The 22760-nt window shown below is 37.1% G+C and overlaps 1 protein-coding gene across 1 annotated transcript in view; it reads left to right on the top strand.

Moving 5' to 3' along the window:
• Positions 1-10759: 10759 nt before the first annotated feature.
• Positions 10760-22760, top strand: part of RPS6KA5 (ribosomal protein S6 kinase A5) — a 53674-nt gene continuing 41673 nt past the window's right edge. The window contains exons 1-2 of the mRNA XM_031066169.1: positions 10760-10826; positions 21754-21972. Of these exons, the coding sequence (XP_030922029.1) occupies positions 21816-21972 (157 nt within the window). The 5' untranslated portion in view covers positions 10760-10826; positions 21754-21815. The remainder of the gene's footprint in view (positions 10827-21753; positions 21973-22760) is intronic.

Below are 22760 nucleotides of genomic sequence, written 5' to 3'. Positions count from 1 at the left end.
GGGGGGAAAAAGAGGATGAGCTGGAATATAAGGGCAGGAGCGCGTACGATGGGGGCGGGGAGGGGGCCTTCTCTTATTTCTGAAAAAAGTAGTTCACTTCGGCTTCTGCTCCATGCCTGGCTTCCCTGTTCCACTTCCTGGTGCTATTTGACGCTTTTGAAGGAGATAAAGGGTAGCCACGCTCTCTTACAAACATTATTTTTTTGTAAGTTATGTGTTTGATCGACTTCTATAGCTATGTTGTGGGGGTGCGGTTTGTTCCAGTCCTAAATGAAGTCGTTTTATGTGACAGCTTTTCTCTGACCTCGGTGAAATGCCGGAATTGTAGGGAAGGGAATGTGCCAACACGTAACCACGGAGTTATCTGGGTTTTCAGCCGGTAGTTACTTGACAACCCTCTGGAGAAGTAGTTCAACGTGTGAAATATGTATGACCTTTAAAGAGCCAACAGAAATCCTCCGTTGTTGTGTTTATTTCTTTTTAGTAGGGATTCTCTGCTTCTCAGAAGTTTCCAGGCAACTTGAACACTGCGGTAAATCTAAATTTTAAGGTCAATTTAGACGAGCGTGTAAAACACAATCAGAATGTATATTCTCTGTATTGATTAACAACGAAGGTGCTGTTAATCCGTGTCCTTCATTCCCTTTCTCTCATCATCTTTTTCTCCATGGTGAAGTGAGAGTGAGCATATGATGCCGTTCACCGCAAAAGTTTGGGAGGGCTGCTGGCCGGGTTAATGTATTTGACATTCTCGAGCGGGCCGATGTAAAGGCAGGTGGTGGTGCTGGGTCCCCTCGGTGGCTGTTCTGCCTCCTGCCCCGCTGTCCCTCGGCCCTGGGATCGGGGGAGCTGCCCCAGAGGAACACGGCTGTCACCGCTGCTTGGCGGGCGAGGAGGAGGGAAGAAAAAAAAAAAAGGCGGTCTCTTGATAGCTACAGAGATAGAAGGGACTGCAGTTTCCTTCTTTCAAGGAGGAGCTGCTGGAAAACATAGTTGTCTCGATAGGTGTTGCTAAATTTAAGTGTGGAAAAGGTAAGGGGAAAGGAAATGGGTCACATTTATTCAATATATTTACATAACTATGTCTCTTTTTTTCTATATTTCTTTTATAAAGGTTGAGAACACATATCCCTGAGGGGTTGTTATTTAAAGTTTGAGGAGTAAACAATGTAGCATAATAAGCAACTTTGATTTTAATCCTGATCACATATATAGCTGTATGAAGTACCAATTCTCACTTTTATTTTAAAAATCCTCAACCTTGTTTGTCTTTTAAGCTTCTGAAATTCAATTTAGTAGGAATAAGTTGCTTCTCCCCTCCCTGTTCTCTTCTCCATATTCAGTTTAGAATATTCTGCTTTCTGAAAAATGCTTTCTAGCAATGACTTGTCTATTTCTGGAGCACTAGGGTGGAGGAGGGAGCTGCTCTGTCATGTACTCCTGGGAGACTCCTACTCCTGGAGGTGTCAATAGTGTCATTGCTATGCAAGACGTATGGAGATACTAGTTCAGGACTTCTCTATACAATGCACAGAGATACAATAATTTGAGGAGAAAAGTTGCAGTCAGCTTCTGTTGATACAGAAATACATAAAGGTATAGGATACTTTGGATGTTCAAAGGTTTTTTTGTACTGGGTCTGGTTGTGTGGATGCTTAGCTGCCAACTAGGGTCAACACACCACATCTTTAAAGCATGTGCAGGATGATTATTTAATTTTTCTTCATTTTGGGAAAGCAAGTGAGAGGACAGGCAAGAACTAGAATTTGGAGCAAGTGGATCTTTGTTGTTCCTAAATATGTTCTATATAATGAGTATCCTTTATTGTGCAATTTGTTTAGATTCCAGTGTTTCCCTGATCTCTGTGTTCTTTCTTTGATGCTGCTAGCTCTGTGACTAATTTAATAATTTAGAATTACAGACTGAAAGTAGCTGTCAGTTTGCAGGTGAAAAAGAGGTTAGTCTTCAGAGTGCTTTGAAAGAATTTACTATTGTAGTAGAAATAGTGTCTTCTTTGAGAAGGGAGTGTCTTTTCATATTTTGGTAGCTGTTACTTGAACCCCACGGTAACAAGCTGACTAATTCAAATCAACTGAATGCAGGTAAACCCACAGTTACACTTTGCATTTGCAATTACATGGTCTTGGGATTGCTTTAAAAGTGTTAAATGAGTTAGGGACAGGCTTTTATTATGGTCTAGTGAGTAAGTGAACATACTTTTGAATTTGAATTTAAGATGAAATGAGGCTCTTAAAGAGTGAAAAAGATGATTGTTGTTAGCTCCAAGCAACTATGGAGGCATATGAAAATGCATTAAGTTAGAGCGTATGCAGTGCTGTTTCTGCATAGACCAGCTGATTGTTAACCCTATTGTACCACGGCTTGACTTCTTTTAAACTTCAAAATTACAATGCTGGCTTTGATATGTAGGGTCAGGTTTAATTTTAGCTTTTTATGTCATAGACTTAGAGCCCTGAAATTCCTCTGTTGTATGACCAAAAAGTAATTGCTGCAAAAACATCACTTGATAGGCATGTAGATTGGGTCTGTGATAGGGAAGGAACACTTGAGTTGCCTCTGTGTGATAGCATGTGATGTGCTTGTTACAAATACTGGGTACTGCTCTGTGTGTGTATATATGATGTTTTGCAGATAGGATAGAGCAGTGACTTTTAGGACATATGTCATTTAATCGTGATATTCTTCTAATTGTATTTGTTAAATTTTTTTCTTTTCCTAACACCAAACCCTTTTTGTTCTTAATAGAAGGCTCATAATTCAGCCACTTCAGAATAGTTACTGTCTTTCTTGTCTCACTTTGGGAAGGAAAATGAGTCTTTGGGGAAAGTGGAATCGCTTTTCAGGAAGTAGAAGCAAAAATATGCCAAAGTTGAAATAGTAGGAAGTGGTGACTCTCTCTGATTGTCACTGAATCTCTCCAGTGAAAATAATAAGAAAATGACGTTTTTCTTTAGCGTTTATTTCTGGAATCTTGTAAAGGGAAAGGTTTTATTTTTTGAGGGCTAACTTTGAGTTAATGCAACTTTTAATCTTTTTGCAGACCTTAGAAAATACATATTGTTTACACCAAAAAAAGGACATTGTTGCATCTTAACATTTCTGTTGCTTGGTAATGCTTCAGAACTGAACAATGGCAAACATAAAGCCTATCAGAGAAAACATTTTAAATGATAGATAAGGATATGGAAAGAGAAGAAAAGGCTTGTTGTGATGTCAGAAGATAAGAAGGAAACCGAGCAGTTAAGAGTGAGATTTCGTCCCCACCTCCTCTTGTTTCTGGATAAAAGGGTCAAAGGATCCTATACCTTAAGTGTGTGTGAGTGACTGGCAGGAGGTTGCCCATCTTGTGGCATGCTTTTGAACCCTCTGCTTTGCCCAGGGAGAGGCAGAGATTACCAAAACTGGGATCTTGAAGAGAACTTGAGACATTCTGTGACTGTATGGGCAGTGGGGTCTAAATGCATTGGTTGTTTTTCTTTACAATAGCAAAGTGTTGTTCGTTTCCTTTTAGCAAGTCTGTTTTGAAGAGGATACTGGATGTTATCAGTATCAGTTTTAATGTTATCACAATCTTTAGGCTAAAGAACTTGCTTTAGTTTGCAGTTTGCCAGACATGCATGTATAGCCCAGAAGTTCATGTAGCAACAGCCTGCAGAACTCCAAAGGCACAGGAATTTGGAACTTCCCCTTGAGTCAAAAATAATTCAGTATGAAACTATAAAAGTCTTCAGAAAATAAATACGTGGATTATCTATAGGGTTTAATATTGGAAATTTTTCATTATAGCTTCTAGAATGGGATCTTCAATTAGAATGGATTTATTTGTAAACTAGAAGGTTCATGTTACATTCTAGGGAATTGTGAAAATTCCTATGAATAAAAAACATGATGGATCATGCACTGGATGGTGAATTCAACCTTCACTGTGGAGGTACATCTGGCACCTGTGGAGTACTTTATTTTTTCTTTTTTTAAAAGGAAACTTTATGAGACTTGAAAGATTCTTTTAAAATCAAATTTTCTGTAAGACAGATTTTTTTTTTGTTTTTACTTACTTACAATATACCGATGTAATATTTTATTACATACTCAACAATATATATAATAAAATAATATTATATAATATGTAAATAATAACAATAATTTTGTATATTGTTTAGGGATCAGGAGGTACTAATAGTTGGCTATTTCAAAGCTTGGATTGCTTTTGCTTCTACTTTTCTCTTTTGAACACTAAAATATATGTTTTCTTGGATTGTGGGAACTACATAGAATATTTTAAGTTTATTAATCATCTTTAATACAGCTTAAAACTCTGGATTTTACTCTTCACACAATCAATATTTTCTAAAAATTCTTTGTAGTCCAGAAATTTATTGTTATTTATCTTCTGGTAGCCTTGATTATGAAAAAGGACAACTATTGATCTTTCCTGGGTTGTGTTTGTGGCTTTTTGTTTGTTTTTGTTGAGTGGGACTTTTTTGTTTGTTTGCTTTTCTCCCTCCAGGCTTTGGAATCCAACAAACCTGGCTAAAATGATCTGTCCAAGGGTCTGGTACAACTGACCATTTTGCTGTCATTGTTAAAGTGATATTCTGTACAATGTGTAATATAAATGAGGACTAATAGATGCAGTCTTCATATCAGCCTGTTTATTAGCTCTGATCCAATGTATTCTAAATGTGATGGTTGAAAAGCTCGTGCTTGATTCCACAAAAGGATCAGGAGACTTACATGCCATGTTAATACATCTTAGAATTTTATTCAGAAGGCAGTTCAAAGAACACTTGCTGAAATTCCTTAACCATATGACAAGGCCTGGGTATCTGAGGATGTTTTCCCAATATATTTTTCACGTAAATATTTCTGTTGTATCCCCAACGTTGCATAATTTGGTATCTTATGGTAAACGCGCTCTCTGTCTCCTCCCCCCTACAGAATCCCAACAGTGCAAGTTCTACTGAGATTTCTTTGCTTCTGACTCAGTCTGTAGATAGGCAGACTGGTTTGTGAAAGACTCACGTTACATGCAGTCAGTTTATTTGGATTTGTGTTTTGTTTTGGGGTCTATTGTGACTGTTTCCTCTTCTCATTTTCCTGGACACCTGTAAATATTTTATGCTGTCTGGAATAGATGGTTATAAAAGCTTTACCTGGGAGAGGATAATTCTTAAGTTTTCTTGTTAATGTCTGCGTAACCAAATATGTAAATACCTTCCATCAGCATGTAAGTTATCAGTTGCTCTTTCTTTGTTGATAAATTAATTTGTATTCTGTTACTTTTGATGTTGTGTCCAAAGTGCCTGTGACTGAATTTTTGTAAATTATTTCATTCATTACTAATGATAGAAAAAACCTGAAGTTGATTCATGTCTCGTACTTAGATATAATTTTTGTTTGAGCAGATATGCACAACCTTTAGATATCTGATTGTTTCACCTCTCTTCAGCTTTAGATTATCTGTAGCAATTTTATTCATTAGCATCTTGTCTAATTACATTTTGTTTGGTTTTTTTTTTTTTTGCAATTACGATGCATAGAGTGTTGCTACACATTAAGTTTCTAGCTGACCATGGAGGTGCCTCAGGGTTCAGTCTTGGTGACCTCATAGTGATTCAGCTCACAGTAATGATAAACCTCATGAAGTCACCTCTGTAAGAGAAAAAGGGCTGCTGCTGAATGCAAATGGATCTTAACATGGAGCAGTTTCTGGTCCAGACTACCACGTTTGTGTCATTAATCTCAAATGTCTGGCCTTTTATATTTATTTCAGCTTTCTATATGCAAGTAATATCTTTGGTGGGATAGTCTATCTTCTATTTTCATGATGGTAGTGACAGTTTCTTATTGTGTTTTCCACAGCATTTTATGCTTCTGAATTTCCACGTACTGTATTCCATGCAGTATACATGTATGCATGTACATACATACATGTATACATACTATATAGGCTGGTACTTCAGAGGTCTTTGTCATCTTTGACTGTGTAAAGTTTGGCTTCCAAACCTTCTAGAATGGGATCAGCAGCTTTGTGAGAGCTTGAGTTTTTTCCAAATGTTTTTCAAGTTTTCAATTTTTTTTTCTCAGCTCAGGTGGTCTTACCCTTAAACATGTAATATTCTAGAGAATCAGCAGTTACCAGCCCAGTTACCTCAACTGATACCCTGGAGTTCAGAGCAACATGAACTGCATATTATTTTCTTTCACGAGTTCAGAACTCTGTGTGTGTTTTACTTTTACTCTACATTCTTTCTTTTGCCTAAGAAAAATGTTCTTAAGGTGTTATACTTTTAAATTCCACTTTAAGCTTGTAAGATAGTACCCTGAGCTGATTAAATGGGGCTCTTGTTCAATGACCTGACCCTTACTTGGTGGCAATGGCCTCTCAGATTACAAGGACTTCAGGATACTTTTACTTCCTTCAGAAATAGTTCTAGTTGCTGTAAACAGTAACAAAGTATTACTATATAGCAGATAAAAGTATAACTATATAGCAGATAAACAGTATAACATATGCATTTTCTTCAGTGTCTAATGAAAAAATAGTTGCATAGTTTCTTTTCATGGGGACTTTTACTTCCTTCAGAAATAGTTCTAGTTGCTGTAAAGAGTAACAAAGTATTACTATATAGCAGATAAAAGTATAACTATATAGCAGATAAACAGTATAACATATGCATTTTCTTCAGTGTCTAATGAAAAAATAGTTGCATAGTTTCTGTTGCATGGTGTCAGGGTTTTTTTCCCCCCAAAAGGAGTGTGCACCCTCTCTCCACTCTGAGTAAGGCATAAACATACAAGTTATAGAACAACATGTGTTCTTTGATGCTGTGACCTCAGTAGATCTGTTACGTGCGTGGGGATGGGCCATTCTCTGAAGTAACAGTTTAAGATCAAGTTGATACTGATACTAGACATGGCAACCTAATATTTGGAGTATTGCGGAATGTCTTCTGTTTAGTTTTCCTCCTTGTTTTCTCTGTTGTTAAAATTGCCTGAGGTTCATTGTTCTGCTCAATGAAACTGAAGAATTGGTCTTGTGTTGCAGAGACAAGTTTCAACTTTCAGGCAGAGCTCAATCTAGTTCAGTAGAGGAAACTCTAGCTTTGTTTGCTTCAAGACCTGTATGCAGTAGGGTCCAGAAGCAGAGGACAGAGCACATTTTAACTTGAAAACAAACACTGTTGAAATGTTATTTCTCAAGATCTTAGAAGTGCAATTAAAAGCTTACAGAATCATTGCACAGTACCAGCTTGCATTGTTCTTAGTTCAGTCTTGGCCTTCTCAAAGTTCAGGTGTAGTGCAGATGACAGTGATGTCTCTTACATCATCTGGAGATCCTCCATCAAGGAGAACTGGCAGTCTGGATAGACAGGCTGCCCTGTTTCCAGGGGACTGAAAATGACAGCTCTGGTCTTTGTGCACTGGTGTCCCTGCATGTAGAGGGAGGCTTGTCTTTGCAGTGGTAGCATTTCTGGATATTTCCTTTCTTCCTGCCTTCAGAGATGATGATGGTGACTAGTATCTCTGTTTCCTCTTTATTTTTGTGGGTGCTATGATGTCCTGGCTTTCCATTTGCTATTTTTTTCTGAGTTGATGTGTTATCTCTTGCTGTTGCCCTCAGTTGCATACTCTCTTTAACCGTGTTGGTTCAATGCTGATTGGTATGGACTGCAATAGAATATTAGTAAATGCAGGATTCTTCTAATTGTGCCAGTATGCAGTGAGCTAATCTCCAAGGGGATTTGTTAGCTTTTTTCCTTCCCATTATGTACAACCATCCCTTTTTAGTGTCATGTGTAGCTTCACATTATTTGTGGAGAAACTCTCATCTTGTTGACTTGGGCAGTGCTTCTCTTCCTATCCAAACTTTGTTTCATTCCTTGGTGCACTTCTTCAGCTGATGTGTCCAGACACTTGAAGGAAAAGTGCATGGAGAAGTAAATTTTCTGTTTCTTTCTGTTCACCAATGTACATCCCGTTGCAGTCTTTGCAGATGGCTGTGCATTTTGCACAGGCAGTTGTTGGGTTCCGACACCATTTCCAGCACAGTGATGTCTGTGAGGTGTGAGAAGCCTTTCACTGTTCTGTCAGTTGTAGCAGTAGTAGTGGTCTCATTGCAAGCCTTTAAAATCCTCAGTTTTGAAACAGTTTTGTAACTGCAGAGAGCATCCCTGGTGAAAGGTCCTCAAGAAATGGTCATTCAGGTTCCTGGGAGTGAGTGGTGAATAGAATAATGGATCTTTTGAGATTTATGCTTCCAAAAGCAGGTTGAAGGAAATTTTGGAATAACAACTTTTATCCTGCTGCATTTCGTCTCTGCTAGAGTGTCAAAGTGCTGCACCTGCTTTCAGCAGATGAAGGCAAAGGACTGCTCTAGGAGGGTTATTAGAAAATGGCAGAAACAGGCCCTTCAGCTTGCTTTCTTTGCAGTATGACTTCAGAGATGGACTGAGCACTGCAACTAAGCCTCTTGGAGCAAAACCATTGCCATGTGGCAACATTGGGAGGAGCACTTTCTGGGAATTGTTCGTCTTTTCTTACAGCTTTGAAGATTTGTTATTCCTATTTTTTAATGAAGGATAATTTTACTTCTTGCTTTGTAGGGATTAATTGTGAGAGAGTTTGTCTCAAGTGTCCTGTCATACTTGTGTGTGTTATGCAGCATCCTTTAGCTGTCTTGTGGGATGGCTTTTTTCCTCAGTATAATGTAAAAAGAATGAGGTGGGTCTTATTTTGCAGTTATCATATGCTTATTTGTGGTGTAATTTTCTCCTTTTATTAAGAAAATAATATTACAGTAACCTTCAAGATTTATTTTTTTTTTAGGATAAGGCCATTAAGCACACTGAGTGGAAGTAAAAATGGAATTAAGGGGAAAGTGCAAAATTACAACTCACATTGAAACAACTACATAATAATTCAAACTAGATAGCACTCAGCTTTTTATTGTGTAGCCTCATGAAAGTGGAAAAGGTTTTACTAGTGTTACTGAATGTGAGTTTATGGTCCAGTTTAGATTAATAGATTGAGTTTTAAGACTTAATCTCATTTTAGGATCGCAGCCAGCACTGCAAATATTCAGCATGTTCCTGGAGAAGCAGCATTTCTCTGGGTTCCACTCTTCCTATAACTTCCTTAATCCCACCATATTCAGTTCCAAGAATATGGTAGGATTAAGTGACTGTTTTACTTTGTAGAAGGGTGTGTAATTGAAAAGCGTTCTGCTGACGCCCTTGAAGGATGTGAGGTAGTGAAACCTTTCTGGAGTAGTCCATTGTGGAATTGGTGGCTTTTGAAGTGAAAACTTTCTTCCCACCCCAAGTTCAGCACTTAGCTGGTGTCCAGAGAAGTTCTGTGTCCTGAATCTCTTCAGTGATGTCCACTCCTTCATTAAAAAATGGATACTCTAACCCTGGTCTCTTTAGAATAGCCTGTGACTTCTGATGTCCCTGGCAGGAAAGATGGTGTTTTAAAACTGTGTGTGTTGAGTACCATTTTCAGTACTTGTTAAGAAGAGTAATATGTAATATTAAATTGCTTGGAGACAATTTACCTTCTGTGACAGAACATACCCTAATTATATAGACACTAGCTCAGTTTGCCTTACTTGCTATAACTCCTTTATTGGCACAGGAGAGTGGCTTCCTTAGAGCTGTCTTCTTACTACTGTGATGTAGCTCTAGCAGGAGTATTTGTTCTGTTTGCAATCAGGAGCAGTACAGTGAGCTTCATTCAGCTCCTGTGGTGCATATTGACTCGCTACTTGATGCTGTTGTGCTTATGAAGCTGCTCAGTAAAGTGGATCAGGGAACTGAACTTGTACGTGAATTATCAAGGTTAGTTACTTTATTGTCTTGCTGCTTTTTAGCCTGGATCATTTCAGTGAGGGCTTTTGCTGCATGGTTTGTAGTCATGTTGATGCAAATGGATGCATAATAGTATGACAGGAATCAAAGACAGAAAAAATGGCAACAGCTTAAGGCTTTCTTATAGGAGCTTAGGAAATTTAAAAAAAAGGTAATAAACTATAAACCAACCCTGCAAAATCCCTTTTTACAAACAGAGGTCTTTACATCCTGCTTAGAAAAATGTATGTTAGACAAAATAAGTACCCAAAATAAGTACCCTCTTTGAATAACATAGAACCTCCTGCTTCCAGACTGTGCAACAAATGACACTACTTTGTAGCAGCTTAAATTTTTCCATACTTATGAGTTATGTAGACTTAAGGTAATTTCTACTTGATACTAATGGAGAGTCTTTAACAATCCTATGTTAAATGCATGAACAGCTGTTGGAGTTCTGTTTGTCATCCCATACACTATATAATCCAAAAAGAGTAAAATCCAAAAAAAAAGAAGTGTATTTAGGGTGCTAGGGCTAAGAGATAGTCCAGTTCCACCTTGGCTGTAATCTCCAATCACATAGTTACAGACAGCAATCAGGCTTTTTTCAGAGGTGCCCAGCGATACACTGGAAGATAGTGGATACAGACTAGATGGGCTTCAATTACTGTTCTGGGATTTTACACCTTTGGGTACACTGATGGCAGCAAGAAAATTGCTTCCCCTTGCTTTTCAAGTTGAATACAGTATGAAATTGGGATGTCTTCTTAGCACTGCTTATTTAATTCAGCTGCTAACTTGGTTTTACTGGGGCTGTAGTAAGATGTCAGAGTGATGTTTTGTTGTACTACATATCTGATGTGATTTTTTCTTTTTTCCCTTCAGCAAATTTAACAGGCCATGCAGAGAAAGTTGGCATTGAAAACTTTGAGCTCCTGAAAGTTCTTGGAACAGGGGGTAAGATGCACTATTTTTAAGTTAAATGTTGGAAGCATTACTCTTATGTATGATTTTGTTTTCTTGCTGAGGTTTTGGTAATTGGAACATTCTTTAGGAAGATAGCACTTTTGTATTGCATAGCATATTTTTTTCAATTTTTATTTTCACAGATATGCAAAATTGGAGGTCACATGCTGTAACACAGCACATTTTTTGGAAAAAAGAAAACATATGGTTGAAAATTTGTGACAATTTAATATAGTTTGTGAAAAACTTAATCTGTGTTGAGACATGGTCTTGATAATTATGGTGAATTTACAGTGTGGGGGTTTTTTGGGGGGAAAAAACCCAGTAATTTTGATACATTATTAAATAGAATGCTCCATTTTTTAACTAATCTGTTTTAGGGTTGCTGTTGGCTCCATAACTCCGTCCTAGTCAGATCCTAGTATTTTTTATTCCTAGGTGAATATTGAACATATTCCTATTTGAAAAATGTTCATTGTTGTATTGTGGGTTTCAGCACAATGTTGGAGATTTTTAACTTGTTGTAGGATTACTGACTGTAATAAAAAAAAAACTTTGTTTCTTTTTGGCTAAAGAGATACACAGCCCCATATACAGACAAGACTAATGGCTTGTATTCTTTTTAGGGTGTTTATGCTTTTTTATTTTTTGATGAGTATTAAGTCAGATGCATTGTTGAGTAGATTGGGATAATCATGAATGTGGACTGTCATCAAGGTCTGCAGGTGTTTTATGCTAGTTAAATGATATTAAATTTTTGGGTGTTATCAGCCATTAATAGCTAGCAGTGAGGCTGTAATTCATATAGATTCTTTTAGAAATTAATTAAGCTGTTAAATCACCTGTGAGGATGTTTTTCTGTTTCTGAAGTAAAGTTTTTAAAGTTTAAATTTTACATACTAAAAAACTGAAACCTTGCTGTTAAATTTAAATAGAGGTAGATCAAGAAAGCTTTAATATTCATAGATAAATATTGCATATTCCTAGGTAGAAGTAATCATTTTTTGAAATGGTCAGTGTGGATCTGAGTGGGGTTGACAGAAATGAAATTATAAACAATTATGCCTTTATGTGAGGATGTCTTTCTCTCCTGCTGATGGAAACATTGGCTGGATTTGTAAATTTTTAAAATTTTCTTACATTTGCCATTGGTCTGAGATCACGCTAGTGTTACAACTCTTGCATTTGGGATACAAAGTAAATTTGTGGCTTTTTAAGGGGCAGTCTTCAAGTTCAGACGAGTAGCAGCCTGACCTCCTCTTGTCTTTAGGCAGTACCTCTGAAACAGCCTGTCTTACTGTTAAACTGTTGTCAGTCATTCATTGCTGCCTCCCATGCCTTCTTTTCTTCATGAGCAGATTGGCCAAATTTTTCTTGGCCTGGAATACTCTTAACCATAGCAGGTAATTGTTAGGCTGGCAGTGCAAAGCTATTCTGTTCACTCGGGTTACTAGGATAATTTTTGAGGGACCCCTTTCAGAAAAGGCTACTTCAGTGGGTTGACAATGAGGTTGACTCTGTGTGTGTGTGTGAAGTAAAAAAAAGAAGTTGAGTAAGCATGCCTGTCGGACTTCCTCCTGCTCTAGTAGTCTTGCTGCTCCAGAAATGTCTTTTGTCTAAGATGATCTAATCTTTGTGTAATCTAAAAGATTCCTCAAGCTTTAGGAATCCAAGGATTCCTTGGGTATCCTGGAAATGGCATTTTTAGGAAGAGTAGTTGGCATTTGTTGTGGTGTTTGGTTTTTTGTTATTTGTTTTTATTTTTCAGTTTTTTGATATGCAGTTTTGCTCATAGCCTGAGGTTTTTGCTTCAGAAATCTGGACCATCAGGGCAGTCAAGAAGCTTTGTTCAGTCTCAAGTCTATGATAGCTAAGACTCATGTACTAGATGTGTCAGAGGTTGCTGCTTGCTAATTACTGGATGTCATTAAATGCCAGCGACCTGATCAGAATGGAGCTAGTTCCTTTTGCTTTTGGTAAGTGACCATCTGCTAGCTGCCAATGTTTGCTGCCACACAGAGTTGCTGAAAAGAGAATTCTAAGGAGGTCAGACCTCGAAGAGGTGCCTTAATAGCTTGGCCCAAGACAGAGTCAGTTACACCTGCATCACCCCTGGTGGTGACTCATTCTTACAAGTCTCCAGTAGCAGAGATTCTGCAACCTTCCTAAGATGTTTTGCTGATGAAGTTTCATTTCCTAACTTGAGAAACATTCTGGTCATTGCTATAAGCAAATAGAGACAAGCCACCTTTACTCTGGCAGTGAAAGCTTTATCCTGGTGTGAGCTTTTAGGTCACATAACTAATGCTCAATAAAAAAGTGATGCTGTTTTAAAATGTTTCACTGTGGAGTTATGCAGCATGCAGTATTTTCAAACAAATATTTAATTGATCTAATGCAAGGGAGAATGTGTTGAAACCTCACAGTTACATTAAGTGATGACTGTAGATGCTGTTGAAATAATTACAATATTTTAAATACAACATTCTGCCACGAAGCAACTGGAATAACCACAGAAGATACTTAAAACATGTTAAATTAAATGATACCTTGCTTAAGGGTATGTAATTGTGGTAGTTTCTTACAGACTCAGAGGTGATTCTTTCAAGTAACAGCAGTGAAGGTTTATTTAAATCTTAATTTTTAAGCTTTGTGTTTTAAAAATACAGATATTTAAGATTATTAGAAATAGTATCTGTGTGTGTTGAATTTTCTCCTGTGGAAGCCATTTTTTTCATAACTTTTTTTCATGCCATGGCTTACCATAATTTCATACTTACTATTTTCTTTATTTGAATTGCTTTCTTACATTCTTTTGTCTGCTTTCTTCTAATATATACACTCAATTGGAAGCATGCTTGTTATATTTTGCTTTTTTGGTATAAAATTGTATCATACTATATGCTTTCATCTTTTGACCTGAGTCTCAGTGGGAAGACAAGAAAGTGAAAGTCTGAGTTGGATCCTTTTATGTTGCATTAGGGGATAGTAATAGAATAAACTTATTGAAGAAATCAGTAGCACTTTACATCAGTAAAATGAGAGACATGACACTGTTAATGAAGCTATTAATAGTGTACTTGTTACTTTGGGAACAAACTCTTACTGGCTTGGCTTCTGACTGGCCCATGTTCTAGTCAGTGTACTGAGTAGTATATTGAAATTGGATAAATCCTTTTCTCTTTCTGTTACTGTTGTAGCCTTGCTAATATTGAATTTTCAGATTTCCTGTCCATGTGTGTGTATCCAGCTTGTCCCTCCTATTCAGTTAAAGCTTTTCTTCCTGTAACAAAGAAAACTAGAGTCTCTTCTATAGAAGAAGGTTACTTTACAGCAAAGTAATCTAATTGCTTCCCAAAGCCAGGAAAGGAACAACAGGAGAAGGTGGCTGTGTTGATTTATGCACGCCCACTTGGCTTATTTGCTTCATTCTTTGAAAATATGTTTTTAACCACTTGGCTTATTTGCTACATTCTTTGAAAATGTGTTTTTAAAATAAGAAAAACACTGTAGAGTGCATTCTGGTTTATACATTTTCCTACCAATGGATTATACCCTTTTTTTATACTGAACTTTAATAAATGCCACTTTTGTTCACTCTTTCAACTGTGGTTAAAAAGAAACAATACAATTGGTTCTTGAGCATGTGCACTTATAATCCATTCTACCTTTTGAACTACAGTCGACTAATGAAGACTAACAATAATGAGAAACAAGAATCTAACTACCATATATGAGAGAATGTTTTATATGTGCTCTTCTGGATTTAAGTGCTTATGTGGGAAGGATAGTCACCTTATATATGGAAGATCCTTAGTATCTGAAGGATTTATTCATATGAAAGGAACAAAATTAGTGGGATGAATGTCAGATTTAAATAACCATCTCAAAAATACTGTTATACAAGAACATACCATGAAGTTTCATATAAGAGGTCAGAAGGTATTTTGATGAAGTTAAGACTGTGAAATTAAGTTAGTTCTTTCAAAGCATATTGAAGAAAATATAAAATATTCTCTCATAAAAGGAGGAAAAAGAAAGAAATGGCAATACTGTGCTCAGGAGAGTGAGACAGAATTAGTGAGTGTCTAAAAATAATTCCAAACTCCAATTAAATATTTTACTTCAGTTTCTGCTGAGGACAGCTAGAATGTGTACTGAATGGTAGGTGGGATGGCTAATTGGAGACAGGGCTTGGAAGTGGAAAATTGGTTTTCTGCATGAAGAACAGACTGAAAAGAGGGGGCTGTGTTCAATCTAAGAACCTGGACAATTTTTTCCTTTTCATACACCAGAGAATTCTGAAAAAAATCTGTATATTAAATTGGAGATCAATAGCAAAGATTCTCATTGGAACTAATGCCAGAGAGAACAGCAAAACCAGCCTTACATTTAAGAAGGAAAGGAGGAAGTAAGATGATGATCCCAGGCAGCTCTTGGTTGTACTGACTTCATCAAACTTCAGTGGTATGCAGTACCTTAAAAAAATTTTTGAAGAAAATTATTTGCCTTAATTTTTTTGATAATTAAAAACGAATGGTATCCATATCCAGTGGTAGACTGTCTTGCGTTTGAGAGCTGCCTTCTAAAAACTGACATCCTTTAAAAATGAACACAAAAAAGTTAGGCATGTATTGTCTACTATAACTCTAATAAATACTGTAATAAATTTACCTTTCAAAAAAGGTAAAAAAGAAACAAAATCAAAATGCTGACATAAAGTACATTTTAAGATGCAACTTTCCCTTTCCTGTCACTTTTTGCCTTTCATATTAATCACTCACCTGTTTAATGGGAGAGGGAATTTATTCTTGGAGTAGATAATCATGTTGAAAAAATTCCGTTAATGATTCTTGCCTATCTGATATCTAAGAAAAGATGACAGAGAATGCCCTGTTTTAACAGTTTTGTCATAGACAATAAATTGGAAATATTTAGAATGCTGTTATTTGAGGTTTGTTAAGGTTTCTGTTTGGCTTCCCCCCCCCCATTTTTAGCTGCTAGAACTATATGCTTTTCTAGCTTTGTCCAGTTTTTAATTCATATGGACTGATACTAACACAGTAAGAGTTCTGCCTCCAAATTCCTCAGGCAGACTAAATCTAAATCCAAATTGCAGAGCAAAGATGTCATTAGGCATATATTGTGCAAAAATACAATGAAATTTATTCAAATCCTTAAATATTTTGTACCTCTGAGCCTTTTCCTTTGTACCCTTGTTATTATTCTTACATTGGCAGTAAAAAAGTGCTTTAATAAAGAGGTGTAGTTTATATCAGCACTTGAAAAGATTAATTTAAAAATTATGGATGCAAGTGTAAAGTTTTGATGACTTTAGGAGTCCACAGAAAGCATGCAGTGTGCTATAAACAATAAGAATTGTGCTCCTTTTTCTCTGTAAGATCCAGCTGCTGTGATGCAATGCCTTAATGTGCTTGCATTTGTGCAGAAAGAAGAAATAATCAAAGAACACTTCATAGTTTTAACTCTTTGTCTTTCAGCAAGTGTGTATTTTAGGCTATTCTAATGACCTGCTGAATTGTTACTTAGAATGAGATGTATTACTGTGAATATAAATATTTATAGATATAATTATGTTTAAGTATACTTATATACATGCTTATATATACTTATGGTGTATTACTATGAATTTGTATTCATGGGAAGGGCAGTAGTAAAAGGGAAGTTTTAGCACCCAATTATATTTTTCTATCTCACTAATTGAGTGCAAATTTGGTATAAATTGCTGGTGAAATCTCTTAGTCATCATAAAGGCTGATAACCATTCTTTAAATTTTTATTTTATTTCTCTTAAGCTGTCAGGTCAGTCTAACAAAGTTTGTGTATGTAGTTATCTATCACTTAATGTATTTTCAGTGAATTTGGGAGGTGGATATTTGGTGATTGTGTGTGTTTCATTATGGGGCATATATTGCTGGCTGAATACTTCTGCCTGGGTGGTAGATGAGATGTGCATGAGATTTTATGAGAATGAACATTAAAATGTTGCTCTTTGAGAAATTAAAAAAGCTTTACTGGAGTACAGTTTTCAGGTGAGAGTATTGCAATTAGCTTATGTGCTTTCTCCTTGCTGCCACTCAAATAAATACCTTTTGCAGTGTTGTCTTTTAAGTAGATTTCTTGTGGTGCTATCAGAGATTCTGGTGTTGGATATATTATGAGTCATTTGATTAAAATAGTGCTACTTAAGATTTATTCTCATAAAAAATGCTGAGAATCGTCATCATTCTGTCAGTCCTTGTCAGATTCCTGAAGAAACAATTTGTACCATGGCAAAGTTCTATGTTGCAAAGTGTTTTACGGCAACAAAAGTATGATTTCTAGAGATTCTTACAGCTATTACACTAACCAGATTATTTTCTCTGGTACTGCATGAAAAGCTGTAGTAGGTACTGCATTCTCTCATCTAAGATGCATTAATATATGTTTTTATAAAATGTGATTAAAGATACAGGTAACTGAGTGTTACAGTCAGGAGGCTTTTGTTCATTTTAATTTAACTTAATGTTCTCCAACATTTCTGATAAAATTCCTGTTCCCGGGTGATGAGTAGCTGATGATCATTCAGTCTGGCTTACATATGCTCAAGATCTCATAACTGCAAAGTTGGAGATTGCAACACAAAATGCAAAATCTTGAAAGAGACTGTCCTGCATATCTCACAAAATAAAGATGTCACCTATTCTGACTCTATTTGCCATTCTTGAGAGATACGTTTTGAAAACTTCTTTTGTAAAAGCTCGTTTTGCAGATAATGAGTTCTGTAAAGAAGGAAAGCATGATTCCTTAGGGTACAATGAGTCAGGTAAAGAATTCCTTAAAAAGAATTGTTCAGTATATGAGCAGTATCAGTTCTGTATACTCACTGAAGTGGAACTCAGATCTAGGAAATAAGCTCACATGTCATTTGGTAGTTAAAAACTCTAAATTACCCATCTGGAAAAAATCCAGAAAGAAATCTGCAGTTACACGTGATGCTTATTGGGAGCTCTGTATGCTTTAGTTTTTTTAAAGGCCACCTAAATTTGAGTGTCTCACATCAGGACTGGATACACTTGTCCAGTGTATTTTCAGGTTTGAGATATTTGAGCATTCTCTTTGATAAAGTAGTGTGAAGGTAATTACAAGGGTTGGACAAAACAATGAGCTGGTTAGTTTTTCTGTCTCATGATGGCTTAAGGAGAGGCTTACAGTAATGGTTTCCTTAGTGAGCTGGTAGCAACCTACACTTTGGGGTCTGCCTGAGCCAGAGATTCTCTTTAGAGTTTGGCAACACTTGCTGTGCTTTCCTCTCCCTCAGGGATTTATGTAATGTTTTAAAATTCATCTGCATATTTGACAGCTGCAGTATCATGTAACAGTAGTTCTACAGCTTAACTGCATATTTGTTTGTGTGCTTTGCATAGTTTTTAATGCTGATACCTAATGATTTAATTTATTGCTTTAGTTATTTTGTTTCTAAAAATAATGAAAATTTGTTCTTTACTGACCTTCTTAGAGTTTTTAATTTTTTTCTTCTTTAATGCTCTGTAAGAATCTTTTAAAGTGCTCTTTCTCAGGCTAAATAAAACATGGCAGTATGTTTAGTACCATTCATGGTTAGAGGAGTTCTTTTACACTTTCCTAATATTTTATACTTTTTTTTTTCTGATGGGAGCAAGGTAGTTGGGGACAGAAGAGAGAAGGTACCAAAACAGTGTGCTTTATTCAAGATAGGAGCACACAAAGATTTCTACCACAGCGTAAGGGATTTCTGGGTTTGTGTTGAAGGTGTGGGTAGACTTGTGTAATTTCTTCAGTATTTTCCTTGAAGTTTCTAACATTCTATTTGGGGTGGTCTTTCATAACCTCAGGTGTTTTTCTCTCCTCAGTTCTGACACTATGTGCTATTATGATACTTCACACGAATTATGTGTTTACTATTTGAAATTTTCTCTGCCATTTTATTTTTTCATCTACTTGGCATTTTGATACTATAGTAGAGTTTTTAGCAGTCAGCTTCAATTTCTGTTGCATTGGATAATTTACTAAAACAAGCAAATGTTTTTTCTTTTTCCTCACTTGTTCATATATGACTGAATCAGGCAGGATGAATTCTTGTGGTGACTTGCTTTCTCGGAAAAAGTTGAATATTTGTTTTTAACTTTTTAGCTTTTTGTCTTCTAATATCTCTCAATTTTTGAGAGTATTTCCCCCCTTTGCACCCATAACCTTTTTGTGTTTTAAAGACCTTTTTTGTAAGAGAACTTGTTAAGTACTTTGATCTAAATAAGTCCACCATTTCATAGTTCCTTTCTCCTGATTCTTTGAGCAATGACTATTGCCATCTACAAAAGTAACACTCATTCTTTCACATAATGTCCTGTTGTGTCTACTACAGAATCACGGGATGGTTGGGGTTGGAAGGGACCACTGGAGGCCACCTGGTCCAGCCCCTTTGCTAAAGCAGGTTAACCCAGAACATGTTGCACAGAATTGTATGTGAGTGGGTTTTGAATGGCTCCAGAGTTGGAGACTCCACAACCTTTCCCAGTAGCCCATTCCAGTGTTCTGTCACCCTCAAAGTTTGTCCTCGTATTCCTATGGAACATCATGTTTCCAGTTTGTGTGGGTTGCCTCTTACCCTGTTGCTGAGCACTATTGAAAGGAGTGTGGCCCCATCCTCTTGACACCTGTCCATAAGATATTTGTACACATTGATGAGATTCCCCTCTGTCTTCTCCAGGCTAAAGAGATGAAATAAGCTTCTTATTTCACGTAAGAAATACTCCAGTTCTCTAATCATCTCTGTATCTCATTCTTCATAGAAGGATGCCAGATTGTTCAAGCATGATTTCCCCTTGGTGTATCCATGTTTGCTATTCCTGATAAGCTTCTTTTCCTCCACATGCATATAGAGGTGTTCCATCACCTTTCCAGGGATGAAGGTGAGGCTGCTTGGCCTATGGTTTCCTGGATCTTGTTTCTTGCCTTTTTTGAAGGCTGGTGTGGTATTGGCTTTTCTTCAGTCCTCAGGAGCCTTTCCTGTTCTCCATGACCTTTCAAGGATGATGGAGAGTGGTCTAGCACTAACATCTGCTAAGTCCCTCAGCACTCATGGGTCAGTCGCTCCAGGGCTCATGAATTTGTGGGTATCAGGTTTGCCTAACCCTATCTTCAACCAAGGGAAAGCTCCCAGAGCCTGGGATTCCTGAGGGCCAGCCTTAGCAGTGAGTAAGAAGCAAAGGTGTTCAGTAACTTTGCTTTCTCTGTACCTTTTGTCACCAGAGCACCACCTACTTCATTGGGCAGTGGGCCGACATTTGCCTGTCTTCCTTTTGCTACTGATACCCTTGAAGAAGCCCCTCTTGTCCTTGGTATCCCTTGCCAGATTTGATTCCAAGTGGAACTGTGCTTTCCTTGACACATAGCTGCCATACTCTGACAATATTCCTATATTCTTCCTAAGTAGCCTGACCCTTTTTCCACATTCTGTAAACTTCCTTATTCTGTCTGATTTTTGCCAGAAGTGCCCTGCCCATCCATTCAGGTCTCCAGCCCCTCCCTTTGCTTAATGTCTTATTCACAGGGATGTCTTCATCTTAAACATGGAGGGAAATGCTACTTGAATATTCAGCATCTCTCTTGGACCCACCCTACCTTCTAGAGACCTAACCTGTGAGATTCCTCCAAGCAGGCCCTTGAAGATTGGTGCCAGTTGTTTTTCCTGAAGTCCAGGGCTATAATCCTACTTACTGCCATGCTTCTTCCATGCAGATTCCTGAACTCCACAATCTCATGGACCCTGAAGTCAAGGCTGCCTCCAGCCATTGCATCCCCAACCAGTTCATTTTTGTTTCTTAATACAAGGTCCAGCAACACATCTCTCCTTGTGGGCTTTCCCACCACCTATGTCAAAGTTACCAGTGCTCTGCAGGAACCTCTGGGCTCCTGTGTGCCAAGCTGTGATGCCTTTCCAGCAGCTGTAGGGGTGGTAGCTACTTCCTACTGTCTGTGGAAGGCCTCATCTACTTCCTCTTACTAATCAGTTGGCCTGTAGCAAACACCCATAACAGTAACACCCATTTTAGCCTATCCCTGAATTCTTATCCATAAGCTCTTGGCTCCTCGTTCATCCACTCCTAGGCAGAGCTTGATACATTTTGGTTGCTGTCTTACATAAGAGAATTCCACCACCTTGCCTTTCTGGCCGCTTTCCTAAAAAGTATGTAGCCATCCATGGCAGTATTCCAGTTATGCAAGATGCCCCACCATATCTCTGTAATTGCAGTGAGATCATGGCCCAGGAACTGCACACTAATTCTAACCTTTACTGTTTCTACAGGTTTGCCTGGTAAAGATAAAAAATTTATTTATGTAGAATTCCCAGGAGTTCTTTTAAGTCCAGTATGAGAGCCTCAGAAAGCTCCTATGTATGAAATACTGTTGGGAAGAATTCATTGGCTTTTCTATGGGTTTTTGTAACTTCAGTAATGAAAGTATATGAGTTGTGCAAATATGAGCAGACTATTTTAAGAACAAAAAATAGCATCTCTTACTTGGAACTCTTGCTTAATTCTAGGTGTGAATGTTTTAGGTTATTGCAAAGGATGAAATCATCAGCTTTTAAAATTGTTTTCAAATACTGAAGAAGTTAAATTGCTTTTTCCACTCTTGCAGTGTTCACTTATGAAGCTCATTTCTTTGAAATTTTGCTCAGAAGAGGCCAGTCTGAAAGAGGAAAAGTGTTTTAGTAGATTTTTAGCCTGAGTGATTACTGTCTGCCATAACAATGAGTAATTGAAACTAATAATGACATTGGCCAGATCTGTAGTACAAGTAGGTAACTTGTTGCTTTTGTCTCTTTTTTCTTTCTTTTCTTTGTTTTTGGGATTTTTTTTTCTCCCCAATATTTAAGCCTATGGAAAAGTATTCCTAGTGAGGAAAGTAAGCGGCCATGATGCTGGGAAACTGTATGCCATGAAAGTATTGAAGAAAGCAACAATAGTTCAAAAAGCCAAAACAACTGAGCACACGAGGACAGAGCGACAAGTCTTGGAGCACATTAGGCAATCACCGTTCTTGGTCACGTTACATTATGCCTTCCAGACAGATACAAAGCTTCATCTCATTTTAGGTGAGTACTCTTCAGGATTCAAGTTCTATGAAAAAAAAAAAACCAAACCCTTTTATCTCAATGTTTTTAAGGGTTTTTTAATGTGGTCTAAAGTACAGTGCGTTTGGAGATTGCATGAGAAAGCATAGGAAGTAAAATACTGTTCATCTTTAACAATGTTTGTGGTTTTCCTGTTTGAGCTTGACTGTGCTACTTTGGCTTGGAGAGGATAGTGGTTATCTGTGACTTACATGCAGCAAAAAATGTGTATTATTCATCAATAACCTGAAAACATTTGCTTTTGTTAAATGTTTTATGAGATAATTTGATCTTTGAGTATTGAGATACCTGCATATTTCAATTTTTGGGTGCTAAGAGACAGTCCAAAATCACACATTTCTTTGCTGAAAGTGAAGCTTGTTCATAAGGTTTGGTACTACTCTAATTTTAGAAATATTTCTGCCTTTCAGATTAGCTGCAAATTTTAGTGTTGGTGTATGAGGTGTATTTGTAAGAAAATTGCCAGCGATTTTTAAAACCTTCTTACATAGAGTATTTTAAAAGAATTGTAAAATGAAGGATTAATTTAAGGCTTAGTTTCATAATATGCTTCTCTAGTGAAATGTTTGAGGAAGTAAATTGTCTTTTAATTGAAGTGCAAGCTTTGCATTTCTTTTTATCCACAACTTCACTTTCTTAACCTTTATTAAGAGTCTGATTTACATCGAATTAGCAAAATTTTTTTTAACATTAAATGAATATACACCTCTGGCTGTCAATTCTTAGAAAGGTCTATGTGCATACCTTAG

This window comes from Geospiza fortis, unplaced genomic scaffold (assembly GCF_000277835.1).
Source record: "Geospiza fortis unplaced genomic scaffold, GeoFor_1.0 scaffold23, whole genome shotgun sequence".
NCBI lineage: Eukaryota > Metazoa > Chordata > Aves > Passeriformes > Thraupidae > Geospiza > Geospiza fortis.
This window is presented reverse-complemented; position numbering and strand designations above follow the sequence as displayed.